The 14,935-nt window shown below is 47.3% G+C and overlaps 1 protein-coding gene across 2 annotated transcripts in view; it reads right to left on the reverse strand.

The window, feature by feature from the left end:
• The window catches only part of STAC (SH3 and cysteine rich domain), a 130,520-nt gene that overhangs the window by 25,210 nt on the left and 90,375 nt on the right, over window positions 1-14,935 (reverse strand). For both annotated transcript variants that reach the window (XM_036921566.2, XM_036921565.2), the window contains exons 3-6: window positions 12,649-12,749; window positions 11,043-11,124; window positions 9,818-9,951; window positions 5,623-5,701 (exon numbers count right to left, since the gene is read on the reverse strand). In XM_036921566.2, coding sequence (XP_036777461.2) covers window positions 5,623-5,701; window positions 9,818-9,951; window positions 11,043-11,124; window positions 12,649-12,749 — 396 coding nt within the window. The remainder of the gene's footprint in view (window positions 1-5,622; window positions 5,702-9,817; window positions 9,952-11,042; window positions 11,125-12,648; window positions 12,750-14,935) is intronic.

The raw sequence follows: 14,935 nt of genomic DNA on the forward strand, positions 1-14,935 counted from the left end.
AGAGTTGCAGTGCCTACATTAACCTATCATGTAGGCGACTTCATATTAAAGCATAACACACTGTGGCTTTGTTCTTCTCTGTGTCCCCCTTCAGATTATCAAGGAAACAGCAGCAGAGGGAAAGAAACACACCACAGAAAGCTCTGTGCCCTGTTTCAGTGAGGGCCCTGACGGTCCCCGCTGCCCTTCCAAGGGACTCAAGAATGGTGATGAGGGGCTCCTGCTTCAGAACCAGAACCCCTGAGATGCACTGGTGCGTCACTGAGACATCTGTTCTCCGTAGCTTGTAATTCCAGAGCCTGTGGGCGTAATCCGTAGGCAGCAGCCAAATAGGCGACTCACCTGACAATGCTAAAGTGAGCGGTGGCCAGCAATACCTTTCTCTGGTATTATGTGATTACCTTGGTGTAAATCCTGGATTCCAGAAGTATCCACCCGGACACTTCTAAAGGAATACTGAACGAAACATGCCAAGAGAATCTTCCTGGAAAATTCTTGATAGGAGCTAAAAACGGGGACTACAAAAGGTACATGTGCAATGATCAGTTGGGACTGGTTTTACAATTTTGTAATTGTACATTAGTTTATCTATTTGTTGAATATCCATTTGCCATCTGGTTTGAAATGTGTACCAGTTTTGAGAACTAGGCTGAAAATTAATTGAAAACCCCAAATGTGCTTTCAGGTCTATGGTTATGAGCAGACCACTGCAAAAATGATGTTTAAAACTTACTTCTTATGGCAAGTTCTAAGACTTTGATTTGCGAGGAAAAGAATAAAGCAAGGTAACTATTTAATGTGCCTTTTATGTTTGGTGCTTTAAATTCATTTCATTAAAAATAATTTGGCTTAGATTTCATCCATGACAAATATTCAAGTAATATATCCATTACACAGACACATTTTCTAATGTTACAGAAGCAAATGGAATCTTTAGTTTTTTTCCGCATCTTCAGGTGACTTTATTCTTTCCCTTTTCCATATTCTGTCTTTCTTGGTCAGCAGTCCTGTGGGGTCCATGTCCGCAACTGTGTTTTCTAGTGAAATTAATGTTTGGTTTTTCTTTTTTAACCTGGTAACATACAAGTAAACTTACCCGCTTATCTGGCACAGACACAAATTTGCATCCTTGGAATAACAACTTGGTAATTTGCATTACCTTTTAAGAATACATTATTGGATTCAGTTTACCAAGACTTGGTTTCAGATTTCTGCATCTGTGTTCAAGAGGGAGACCAGCCAGAGATTTCCCTTGTGTGGTTTTGAGGTCAGTATTAAACTAGTCTCAAAATAAGTCAGAAATCCTGCTGACATTTTTTCCTTATCCTGTTTGTTTTCCTGAAAGAGTTAATGTAAACTGGACATTTTCTATTCCTTAAATGTTAGGTAATTTACTTATAAAGTTGTATTTTCATGGCATAAAATTTAAAATACCGATTCAGTATCTACCATGATTAGAAGTAAATTCGAGCTCCTTATATCCACTTCTTGAGTCAGACTTTTGTCATTTATATATATATATATATATATATATATATATAGGTATCTGTCCATTTAAAAAAATTAAAACTTTTTGGCGTGAAGTTGGTCATGAGAGTCCTGTATTTTCCTTTGAATCACTGATGTTCATCCTTTTTAAAAATTATTATTGCTTTTTGTTTCATCTCAAGCAAGAAGACGTTCCTCCCTCCCTCTTTTTTCTCTCCTTTATTTCTTTTCCCGCATCCTGTATTTCTTTTCCACCTGAGTTAAGGCCAGTAGAGCATTTTCCTTCACTGAATTCCTCTGCAGGGCATGCTTTTTTCCTAGTGCCACTAAGTGTGCCCTTTGGGGTATCACACATTCTTCCAAAAGGCCTCCCATCTAAGCTATTACCCCGCCCACTCCCCAGGTCTTGTCTTCTGTTGTCCAGGCTTGTTATTACCCAATCTGGGGCCACAGGGATGTGCAGAGCCTGCTTATGTCTTTGGATTCATGCTTTATTGTCATTTCTAGACTCTTAAGGAACTGCCCTATTTTGCTGTCAGTTCAGCCATGCATTAACCGAATTCCTTTTAAATTTCTTTAAAATTCTTTCTCCTTGCAGTTTTAGTCATGTTAAACTGGGAGAAATTTCTCTGAACATCCAGTCCTTCACAGAGCTGGAAAGAGAACCTTCTACGCTTTCAAAGAGACCCTTGCCGGATCTAGATACTAAGTGTGTGTTGCAGAAACACACAGTAAATATTTGTACCTGTAATTTGGGAACTGTCCACTGGTGGGGATGAGAACCAGGGGCAACTGCCAAAGAACCCATTAAAATATTTGCTTCATTGTTTGGGTGACAAATCAAAATTTAAGATTTAGAACTAGTGCATGCTAAAGGCAAGGATATGTTTTCCAAATCTGAGCTTGCCTTTCTTATTCCTGGGCAAAATTTCTTTGCTTTAGTGAAAAATAGGTAATATTGGGTTTTATGATGTCCTCAAGTGGCTGTGATTAACCCAGTCTGTTTCGAAGAATATTTCTAAGAATTTGTATTGCTTATGTTCTGTTACCTCTGCCTCTCTTCCGGGCAGGTTCTGATCACACAGAGTCATTCTGATATGCAACGATTGCCGGCCACCAGGAATGTCATTTTTGGCACTCCAAGCTGAAATGGGCAGCCTAGACTTTACTCTTTCCTGTGCTTATTAACCTTGTTTTGCATAGAGTTTCTGGCAGTTTAGCCAGAGCTGAAGGCCAACACCCCACCTGTATTTCTGATGCCTCCAGGAATGTTTAGTACAACAGCCAGAAGCCCTCACACCTGCCCAAGATCGTTTATGAGAGAGAAGGAAGAGACTGTGATGTTAGCAGTAGAGAAAGGAGTATGAATTGTACTTTCCTCTACAATGGCTTTGGAAATATTCCTCCAGGATTCTGACATCACACTTAGTACCCATATGCACTATATACTTTTCAGAAACTAAATGAAGCATGTACTGAAGATCTGCTTGTTACTGGAGGCCCAGGCACTGCTTCTGAAAAGCCAGCACCCTCCTCGCCATGCCTTGGGAAGATGAGGGTGAAGCGGGATGTCTCCTCTATGCTGTTTCTCAAATTGCCTGGATGGGGATTAAATTCGATCAAAAGAAAATGTTTTGAAGCAAACTGCTGCATAATTAATCCCTCTGGTTTCCAAGGGTGCATTGTAAAGAAAGCTACTGCCCATCAAAGGGAGTAGTTAATAGATCTCCAAAGCTGTGTAGAGGCTTATTACCTGCTAAGTTCTTTCAACAGATTTCTTTGAACAAGGCTGTGAAAAGGCCCTTGAACATAAAAGAGATGTAAAAATCAAGTTTGTGTCTTTGAGTTGTATTACTCCATGCCTCAGTTTCCTTATCCATACAGTATGTGGTGTGTCTGTTGGAGAGGATAGGGGTGGGATAAATGATTTCTAATCCTGCTTCTCGAATTTCACAAGGTTCACACACAGAATCATGTGCACATTCTGATCCAGCAGCTCTGAGACTGCCTGAGATTCTGTATTTCTAACAGGCCGGCACGTGAAGTGCAGGCTGCTGGCTGAGGGCCACAGCTGGATCTCTGATACTTTATGACCTTGTGATGACTTTTTTAGGAGCAACCATACTTCCTACTGATGACTCCTAAGTATAGCCCTTCACGTTATAAAATCCTATGGAGACTCCTTTTTGAGCAAATAAATCCTCAGGACAAATAGAGACCTTAAGTCCTAAGGAATGGATAAACAACAGCATCACTAAAGCTGGACCAGGATGGCTGAGGCAGAGAGGTAAGTGGTGGGCACAGGCTGGATATAAATTTGCAGCAAATACGGTTTGCTGACTGGTGATGAAGTGTGAGAAGAAGTGGGAGTCAAGTCTGATGCCAAAAGTTTTGGCTTGGTCGGCTCATAGAATGGAGCTCCTATTTACTGGGCAGGGACCTTAGGGAAAAGCTGGCTTCGGTGGGTGGGGGAGTCGAGTCCATTTGGGTGCATTTACTTGATGCCTGTTGCCCATTCAGGTGCCCATGTCCAGCATGCACTGGGCATCAGGAGGCAGCAGAGATCCCTAATGCTGGAGATGACATTTCAGAGTCATTGATGCATTGGTAGAATTTACATTCTTTCTCAAATTTAGTGATCACAACATCCTCTGGATTCAGTGCTGTTATTATCTTCATTTTAGAGATGAGGCAATTGAGACAGAGGGAGGCCAGGCTTCCAGGGCTGGAAAGCTACACAATCATTAAATGCATTCCAGAGGCCCTCCCCCAGAGCAAGGAGGGGCCAAGGACCGGATAATTCCCTGTTAGTGATGATGAGGCCATTAGCGACTAGGAAGTTTCAGGGACACGGGGACAGAGCAGCTGACCAGACTTGGAGATGAAAGTACAGGTCTGGTTTTGATGCCAGTCTCTGGGGAGTTCACTCCTCAGACGTTGAGTAATTCTGGGGTGTTGACCAAATGCAGGGGCTGCATCTGTGATGCTGGACAGACTTGGGCTGTGAGGCCCCTCCTGCAGCCAGCACTCCCAAACCTGTCCCTCCAACAGCCCTGCTCGGTGCTCAACCAATGTTTGCACTGATCAGAAAGTATGGCTTTCCTGGCATGATGCCCTCGCAGTGCACCCCAGAGATATGTGAGGGTGGGGCAGGGGCCCTGGGGGACTAAGCATGTGCTGCCTGTGTGGGTCAGAGGCCCCAGACTGACTACAGGGGAGATGTAAGTGGAGTTCTAGAGCTGAGGAAGCTGAGAGATACGCCAGAAGACAGCTGCTGATAAAGCAGCTATGGTACTGGATGCAGAATTTCTGCTTCCAGGCTGGAAAAGGCAGGGACAGCTAGGCAAGTGGGAAAGCCATCCTGGGCGTGTCCGATGCTTCCCGGGCAGCGATTAGAACCCGAGGGACAGCTCCTGCTGGGTTATCAGCACCCTGAGCACAGCTTTGGGACCTCTGTGCTTTAGCTGGTGACAGTAAATGCTTCACAAGTGTTTTTTGGATAACTGAATGGAGGTTAAGCAGTTGTCTGACATCAAAGAGGCTCAGCAAGATTCATCCGCAAGGGGCTGGTGATGTTTCTTTAATCTCTGGTTTAAGAGGTGGTTCATTCTTAACATTAGCAGGCAACAGTGTGTAGGTAGCATTTAATAAATATTTTAGAAATTATTCTAACAAGGGCTTAAACTGTTAGAAAATTAAATAATAGTAACAAAGATTATTTGGCCAGATCGTGCACATCACTGTTTGAGTCTCAATTACCTGTGCTGGGGAGGAGCTGAGTGTGAGGCCCCCTGCCCTGGCACGCCACCTACCTGGTTGGAGGTAATTCAAGTGTACTTGAAGTAGCTTCTCTCTGCTACGGTTGGCTAATCGAATGCAGGTCAGTGGGGGAAATGACGTGTTCACAGAAAGGCCTGGAAGGGACTCCTAAACCCCAGTAAGGCGTGAGAACGCAGGAGGAAGAACTCGGGTTGAGTCCCTGAAGTCCGCCAGTAAGCGTGCTGGTTCTCTCAGAACACCAAGCACTCACCCAAACTGAACTCCAGAGCTGGTGGAGCCCCGGGAGCGGACAGGCAGCCCCCCGGGCCGCCCCACCTGGACGGCAGGTACGCTCAGCCCCCTCCCCACGCTCACCGCTGTTGCTGCGTCGCCGGGTGTCACACCCGCCCGCTGGCCCCGCCGCTTCTTCAGGAACCTCTACGAGGTCAGAAGTCTGGGAGGAAAGAGGGAACAACATATGAATGAGTAATGCCATTGCCGACGGAGCCGAGGGTCTGAAGGCGGCAGGAGAGGGGAACTTGGGTGCCTCTGCCTCAGGACCAGCCTCCGCCCTCCTGTCTCTCTAGCTGACCCAGAAGGCCCTCTTCCCTCAGGGCCTCCCCTCAGGGGTCTGTGCCTGGTTCGGGGTGGTGCACGGTAGGTACTTGGTGGGTGCTGAGTGAATGCCTCGATGCCCAGGTCACAGCTGGGCGGACCTCCTCCCAGGAAGGGACAACAGGGAGAAATCAGCATTCCTGCCCATATCCTGCCATTGGGAAGTTCACTAGAACTGTAGTTCTTCCTATAGGTGACTTCTAATTACAAACGGTCCCCGACTTACGATCTTAAGACTTTCTGATGTGAAAGTGATACCCATTTGGTACAAAATGTACTTAGAATTTTGAATCTTGATTTTTTTCCAGGGTTCACAATCCTCTCTTGTGATGCTGGGCAGCAGCAGTGAGCCAGCCCCCAGCCGGCCATGCACCTCAAGGGTGACAACTGGGACACTGGCCACCGTGCTGTCCCCACACACCCATTCCGAGTTTCACTTTCCATACAGTATTCAATCAGTTATGTGAGACATGCAGCACTTCATTATAAAGTAAGCTTGTGGTAGATGAGTTTGCCCACCTGTGGGCTAACAAAGGTGTTCTGAGCATAGTTTAGGTGGGCGGGCCGAGCTAGGATGCTTAGGTGTATTAAAAGCATTTCTGGCTTATTTTCAACTTACGATGGGTTTGTTGGGGTGTGACCCCATTGTAAGTCAAGGAAGATCTGTATTAATTATAGAGAACAAGATGCAGTATTGAGGGATGTGTTTCCTAGGTACAAGTTAAATGCTGTTTCCATTGCTGTAACATTTTTTTAATACTTATTCTGCCTTTTTTTTTTTTAAATAAGAGAAGCTATGGTCATTCTTCCACGTGAAGTAGATAATGATTACTGATCATTCATCACATGCTGTTTTTAGGTACTTTCTATGTATCATCTCATTTATTCTTCATAACAATCCCATGGTAAACCTGTTTTCAGATAGAAATATTAAGCCCAGAGGAGGCCAGGAACCCTACCTGAGGTCTCACAGCTAGTAAGTGCTGGAGCTGGGGTCTGAACCTCCTGTGTCATTTCCAGAGCTCAAACTCTCAGGCACCTTGCGTCATCCAGCGGTGCTCTGGGCGACTCACGCCGGCTCGAGAGAGCCTTCAGGCTCCTCCCACGGGCAGCTTGAGATTGGTCACAGCAGTATTTACACCATGATAATTGGCAAAAGCCACAGATCAGGGTCCAGCCCCAGCTTGCTGCTAAACATTGACCAGCACACCACTGACTGCCTCTTTCAGGGGCTGGATGCTCCTGCTTTACTGCATGGCTCCTGCCTCTTTAAAAGAAGAATGCAGGGGGTCTCAGAGGAGAGTCATATCTTTCAGACAGCTTATTCATATCTTATTAGAGAGAAACAAGTTTGCCTCCCTCCCTCTCCTGTCAGCTCTAGAGCCCTTTAGCACCACCCTGCAGAGACTGCTTTTTGTTACAAATTAGCTTTAAGGCTTTTTCCAGCCCTTTCCCATTTTCATGACATGTCAGAAAGAAGAAACATATAAATGTCACAGGGTCTCCACGTCACTTGTACCCTGCTCCTTTGGAGCATGCTACTCTCAAACAAAGGTTTCTATTACATTAATTTAATCTTATGAAACTGTAGATTATTCATAAACTAGGCAACCAGCTCTCAGAAAGTTTTTGAATTTGGTACTGCTGGCTTTCCAGAAGCCATCAAGCCTTCCACATTCTAGAATATTTGACAGCACATTAAAGGAAACATACCCATTTAGGAACAGCCAGGCAGTAGCTTCTTATCACTTAAGCAAATGCCTGTATGAGTCTGGGAGAGAACAAACCTGTGGGACAGAGCTTTGCTGTGTGGAAATATGTTAGTTTTAGGACATACAAATGCTGCGAGAATAGCAAGAGGCTGAAGTTCATTATTGTTTGACCCCATGGGAAGGAAGCAAAATCAATTGTTTCTGTTTTCTTCCAGAGGCAAGTTGGACTCTGGGGAAAGAGTGAAGTGCCAGTTAAGTACAGTTTGCTTTGTTTGTGTCTCCTTGCAGCTCTCAGAACAATGCATTCACAGAGCAAAATTCCAAGAACTACCTACTGATGGAACCAGTGCCAGGAAGTGCGAGTGGCCTGGATGAATGGACCACTTACTGACAATCAGGAAAACACGCTTTTTTGCTCCTGAAACCAATCTAGAGGGTACAGACCTTGCTAGACACAGAACTATTTTAGACATGAAAGAAAACTGGACATCCTTAAATTGTCTCCCTGATGTTCCTGCGGCTTCTGAGCGTGAGCCAAAAATGTGAAGGCTAAAATGTTCACTGCCTGCATGCAGTTCCTGAGGCTGTCTCCTGGCTATGAGTCTGCAGAGCTCAGAACTTACGCAGCAGCCATCTGCTGCCCACATGAGAACTAAGGGCCATCTCTGGGGACCCTCGTCTCAGCACTTGCCTCCCTTGCTTGGCTTACCGTTTGCCTTTCCACCAACATCAGATGCTTCTGGTAGTGGGCTGATGATAGGTTGGCTCTTGCCAGAGACACAAGAAAGGGCCAACTGGCATGCAGGTGAAGTGGGCAGGGGGCTCTCTGCTCTGGTCAGAGCAGCCTGTGCTCTTCTTTGGGATTGCTGGGCGGTATCTACAAAAAGTCTTCCCTTGTCACGGGGGATGGCTGCAGGCTAAGAGCCAGCTCTATGTGACTCGGGGGAAGCGACCTGCTGGCAGCAATGGAGTCCTTACTCTCCTGAGGAAGGAGCTCTAAGTGGTGTGTGGGGTTAAGGACATGCTTAGCATTCTCAAATCTCTGTTCCAAACTTCAGATCCAGCCTGGTGGCCACTCTGACTGTGCAACTCAAGATCTGTTCACCCAGGGAAGGAGCAGGAGTAAGTGTGGATATGAAAAAGAAAGAGGAGGGGACGGCAGGCATGGTTTCTTGTAAAGTAAACTATTTTTGGTTCTTCCCTGTTAGAAATTAGTGGGGAATTAGAAATTGCATGAACAGGGCTTTCAGTGAGTTTATAAAGACAGGTTCCAGGATAACCAGGTGGCATGAGTCAGAGGACCTAAAATCCATCCACCCCTCACTCACCAGCAGACAGTCCCAGTTGTCTTGAGGACTGACCTGCACCCGGTGAGGGAGCTGCAGCAGCTCAGCCCCAGAGAGCCCCTCCCAGTGGTGTGCCCCGCCCTTCTCCCAAAGCCCACCCCAGTCACGTGGTGCTGAGAGGGTCCAGTGGGACAGACCATTTGGAGGTGCATCTGTGTCTTGCTTGGAAGCCCCCAGTTCAACAAAGGATGTGATAACTAGGTGCAAACTACCCTAATTGACAGTGTAAACTGGAAGGTCCTTGTCTTTTTGCAGGAGGGATGGTGGTCTTCAGCATAAGCTTCAGAGTTATGTGGCTTCTTGGGGCATTCATAGTAATTCTTGTTGGGGCAGCCAGAGACAGGATGATGGGAGCAGACCAAAGATATGCATGCAACAGTCATTTTGGACCAGGTAAAATGCAGACCAAATGTCCTATGGAGAGAAGCTCCACTTAACCACACAGGTTAAGCACCTCTGAGGAGGGCAGTTTTTGTGTGAAACCAAGGGGCATACCTCATCTTTGAGTGGAAGGGCTGAGAATATGTGAAGGGCAGCTGTATTCTTGACCTGGGGCATGGCTGGGGGAGAAAGGGTACAGCTGGGACTTCCTGACTCTGCCACTGTCTGGGTCAAACCTTTCTATGTGCTGACTGACATGCCATCTAAAATTGGCAGGAGGGTGAGGCAGGGGGCGGAAGGGAAGAGGCAGTACCAGGCCCAGAACACGGTCTCTGGGGCAGAAATGGAAGTACTCCTGGGGGTTGGCCCAAGGCACTCTGGGGTTCCCTGTTAGAGGCTGCCTGCCTCCCAACAAACCCACCCTTGTGAGCATTTAGGGGGAACTCCCGCCCCCGCAGTGCCCGAAGCCTGTCCTGCTGAGATCCTGGCGGGCGGACCAGGCGGGAGGACAATTACAGAGGTTCGGTGGGGTGAGCCGGAGCCGGAGCCAGAGCCGGAGCCAGAGCCGGAGCTGCCCTTCTTCATCTTCTGGGCCAGGGAAGTGCCGAAGCGCAGGGTCTCGTAGACCGGGTCCACCTTATTGCCACAGGCTGCAACGGAACAGAGGTTCCTCAGCTCAGCCTCAGGAGCACACATGTCCATCTCCTGGGTAAACAGCACCTGAGAAGCAGGGCCTGCCCTACCCAGCCTGTCCTCTTGGGAAAACGGGGCTCCATGTGGTCAGGCTTTCCTTGCAGATGGGTCCCCCCAGTGTGCCCATTTGCCAGGTCCTTCCCTCCTCTGCACACAGCACCTACATCCAGAACTCTGCTCCCCATCCCTTCCAGCTGATTGGTTTCCTCTTTTGTTATGGCTACAACTTCAGGGTTCTTCCCAGGGCCCAGCTTTATCACCTCTAGCTGAGGCCTTCCTCGCCCAGGTACAAAGCCTTGAGTGAGACACAAAGTTTGCAGTAGGAAGCAAGTGCTTTTGAGAGAATTCGACATTACCAGGCCTCATGAATTTCTAATTAGAAGCTTTCTAGTCTATAAATTTCTAGGTTAGAACTTGCCCCTCCTCCCACCGCAAAAGGCAAAAACAGATGTAGAGATTTTCTGGGCAAGAGAGAAAAAAAGAGCGAAATCAAAGATATGATTAAAGAATAAATTCAAGCCAGAAATCTCTATAAATATATTTTTGTCCTCATTAAATAATTGATATTCACTGAGTTCCTTCCAAGCATTGGTCTATACTTTTTATTTATTTTTTACAACAATTGTGAAAAGCACTGAGTTCCTTCTAAGCATTGGTCTATAATTTTTATTTATTTATTTATTTATTTTAATAACAATTGTGAAAAGCAGCCCTTGCCGCTCTCGTTTTCTAGGAACAGGTTGACACACAGCTGGTCAGTGGGGAAGCTGTGGGACATACTTTCTGCTCTTTCCACTCTAACTGCTGCTGATGGAGCGGGTAGCATATTAGCAGCCTTTGGGACTTGTCGGTTTTTCAATCTGCATCAGGGAAAGGATGAAAATTCCTGGAGAATTTGGTTTACCTTGTGTTTCCCCTTCAGCAAAACACACTCACAGCCCAGTCAGCCACCAAATGGTTTTGCAACCCAGGGAGAAGGGGGACCAGCTCCACTAATGCTGACACTGCTGCTCCAAACCCAGGCCAACCCATCAGCATCCCAACTCACCAATGGGCATAACTTCCTTAATGCATCCAAACTGTTCATGTATGAGCAAGGGGGAGCTGTAGTAACGCCGGAACCCCTTTGGCTGGAGAGGGAATGAGAAAGAGAAGGGCTTATTGTCACGGATGGGATTGAGAAAACCACACGCATGCTGAAAATAAAACCGGTTGGTTCTCCAGGGACAACTCCCCATCTCCCTTTAAGGCACTGACGGGTCCTATGATGTATCCCTGAGGGTGGGAGGCACAGTTGTCAATAAGCAAGCGACATTCCCTTGGAACGGAGCCCCCAGCCCTGTCCTTCGCCTTCCTGCTCCTCCCGTTCTGCGGACCACAGCAGCCTCCCTTATGTCTGGCTCCTCATTTTCTTCCAGGATACAAATGGACTGGCGTGCATTATTTTACTGCAGCTTATAGCTGTGGTTTACTAAAATCCGAAAAGGCCTGGACATGGGAGGGCAGACCGCAGATTGGCTGAAAGGGCCTCACATACCCCGTGAGCTCTACTCAGAATCATTGGCTTTGTGTCTGCATTACATTCCCTTCTTCTGACCCCTCATCCGCGGTCTTTGCCTTGGCTTGTGGGAATCCCCACTGGAGGAGGAGGGTGGGGACGGGTGAGGCAGGGGCTTTAAGGAAGAGGCAGGCGATTTTACTCGGAGTAAGGAGGTAAATCCTCAGGACCTTGACTGCCTGTGTCCCAGTACTGGAAGAGAACTTGGTGGCATCCTACAGTTCCGGAATCCTCTCCAATGTTCCTGGCAAGGGGTGTCCTCCTTTTTTTGAACACTGCCAGTGATGGGGGGGGGCGGGGGGAGGGGCTCTTAATAACACTGGGGGTAGGTTTTTGGTGACATTATCTCTGTTTGTTAAGACTTTATCTCTGATGGGTAGGCCTTTCCCCCAGAGTGACAAAGCAAGGTAGAATTCCCCTTCTGTGTGACCAGTTTGAACTTTTTTGAAGATGGCTGTCATATCCTAAGTGTCTGTAGGGTGGACGTTCTTCATTGCTCCCACAATTCTTTGACCATCCTAGTTTAGAATATCCTCAAAGGTGCTCTGGGCTACCTTTGACCAACGTGTGGTACCAGTACTGAAGACCGTGCTCCTGGGAAGGAATGATCAGCTCAGAGTGCGCGAGGGTCAGCCAGCCTTCCTTGGTTTGACTACCATGATCTGTTAGAGTGGTGCAGATCTTCAGGGGTGGTGACTAATCTCTTCTCTACCCCAGTTGACCCCCACTGAACTGTCAGCCAGGTAAGCACTGGGGTGACCAATGCCCTTAGTTCACTAGGGCCAAGGGGTCCCTGGGATGTCTGACTTTCACTTTTAACCATGGCAGTCCCAGGATGTGGGACTTCCATGCTAAAACAGAAGCTTCCAACCTGGGACACGTCAGTCACCCTATTAAGAGACTCTTTCATGTGTCCCTAAAGTGACAAAGCTCCTCTTCTTGGTCACTATGCCAAGTGGGATGCCAAGCTGGTGAGCCACGCATTCGGGGGCTGCCTCCCTGGTGTCCAGGTATCAGGTGGGTGGGGAAGGAGTTCGGCTGGAGCAGTCTCATCGGGCAGGCAATGCCCTGTGCACACACCTGTCACAGCCCTTACCAGCTTGCCCACGCACCGCTGGGGCGCCAGGCCATCCGCACACTTGTGATGGATGCTCATCTTACAGGCCTTGCAGCGCAGTCCATGCTTAGCATTTGCTCCTGTCAGACATGTGGGAAGCTTCCATTAGGACCCAGCCCCTCTTTTCCTGGTGACCAGAATGAAGTCACTGGAAAAGTGATGCCCATCACCCAGGTAATTCCTTCCTGTGACTTTGCATGATGCTTTCAAAAAGGACAAAATACCATGGCTCATTCTTCTACCTTGTCCCACATCTTCCAGCTCAGGGATTTGCTCTGGTTTCCCCTACTGCTTTCCTATACATGACTCCCAGAAATCCTAGCCTACTCCACTTACATTGTTCCCCCAATTCAAGCTAGCAGATGCCACTTCCATTGCTCTTCCAGTAGGTCACCCAATTCTGTTCTTCCATATGTCTTGCTAAGTAGGGGAAGTCCTGAAATTGTGCCCCATTTTTACCTGAATTCCTATCACAGGTTCCGAGCTGTTGGAAATCTCTCAGGAAAAGAATGGATGAAGGGGGAACAGTATGGTCTGTGTGAAGGTGGGGCTTATGGTGTTCTAAAGTGGGGGAACAGGGCTCTGTCGGACCCAAACCCCTGCCTGGGAAAGTGGTGGGTGGGTGGGTGCAATGAAGCCACTGCTGAAGTGATTCACTTAGCACCTGGGACAGGAGGCCACATGGGGGTGAGAAGAAAGGCAGAGGAGGAGAGCAGAGGCAGGGAGGCATCCTGGCAGCTGCCCTGGACAGGCCCTGAGGGCTATAGGAGGATGGTGGGGGACACCCGCAGTCAGTGGTTTACAGGGCAGGTGGGTGGAGGCTGAGAGAGGATATTTAAGTGGGATGTTTTCTGTTTCCATTTTGTCCAGGACAAGATGTACCATCTGCTCTGACATTCCAGAGAAGGTGGCAGCCTCCCAAGAAAGCCCAAAAATTAGTGCCCAAATTCATTTTACAGCTCTTAGATGACAAAGCGTATCAAGCATATCAGAAAAGAGGGAGAAAGGTAGAGAACAGAGAGAGGATTTCTCGGTTGAGCTGTGAGGCATGATTAGTTCCATGGCACATCTCTAACATGATCAGAAGATGGGCACTTTTTCCTTTATGCAGTCCGACTGAAGAGGCTCAAGGAGATTACTTTAGAAGCTTGGTCTATGTCCCCTGGAGTCCATGGAACATGTAGTAGCTGCAGCCATACTGTGTCTCGGAAAGTACACAGGTGGCCAGCAGTCCTGTCAGCCCACTCAGGAGACACGGCCATGCTGGCAGCACCTGGAGGCTGAAAGCTTGTCAGGAAGAAGGGGGTGTGAGCACTTCCTGTGGATTCCACATGGATCACGTGGAGTGCTGCTCTAAAAGACCACCGGAGAGACCACTGGGCTGACAGGACTGCTGGCCACCTTCATACTTTCCGAGGCACAGTATGGCTGCAGCTACATGTTCCATGGACTCCAGGGGACATAGATCAAGCTTCTAAAGTAATCTCCTTGAAGCTTCTTCAGTAGGTATCTCAGTGGAGGTATAGGAATTAATACATCAATTTTCCATGAGACATGAGGTGTATCTCACTGTACATCACAGCTGACTGCAGAAGCAAAACGAGGATATCCCAAGATTTTGTGTGAATCTTCCCTTTTCTCCATCACTGCCTCCTCATCCACATCCCTTGTCTGGACTAATTCTAACTGAACTGCCTTCCCGCACCTGTTTTTGCTTTCCACCAATGTGTGTACAGTGATCAGAGAACTCTTTTGAAAAATGTATGGAATCACCTCCCTCCCTTGCTTAAACATCTTTCAGTAGGTTCTCCCTGAGTTTCTGATGGATAAAATGCTTGCCATGGTGGTGAGGCTTTGTATGATTTGGTGGGAGCATATTTCTACCTCATCTCAGGCCAACCCCATTGGTTCATTATGCTCTAGTCACAGGGCCTTCTTCGAGTTCCTTGAATGCACAAGCTCTTTAATTCCTCAGGGTCTTTTATGCTGCCCTTTATGCCTGGAATGCTGTTCCTCTCACTCTTCACTTGGCTAGCAACTCTTCATCCTTTGGACCTCTTGTCATTTCTACAATGAAGTTTCCTTAGAAACATTCACCTTCCCCTGTCTAAATGATCTTTTTCCTATTATTATTTCTCAGAGCACCCTGTTGTTATCTTTCATAGCATTTTTCACAATCATTATTTATTTTAGAGCTTGGTTTTGTCTGCTTTCCCTCTGGATTGTGAACTCAGTGAGGCTAAAGACTGTGTTTGCTCACTTGCCA

Source organism: Manis pentadactyla, chromosome 14, assembly GCF_030020395.1.
Source record: "Manis pentadactyla isolate mManPen7 chromosome 14, mManPen7.hap1, whole genome shotgun sequence".
NCBI classification, from domain to species: Eukaryota; Metazoa; Chordata; class Mammalia; order Pholidota; family Manidae; genus Manis; species Manis pentadactyla.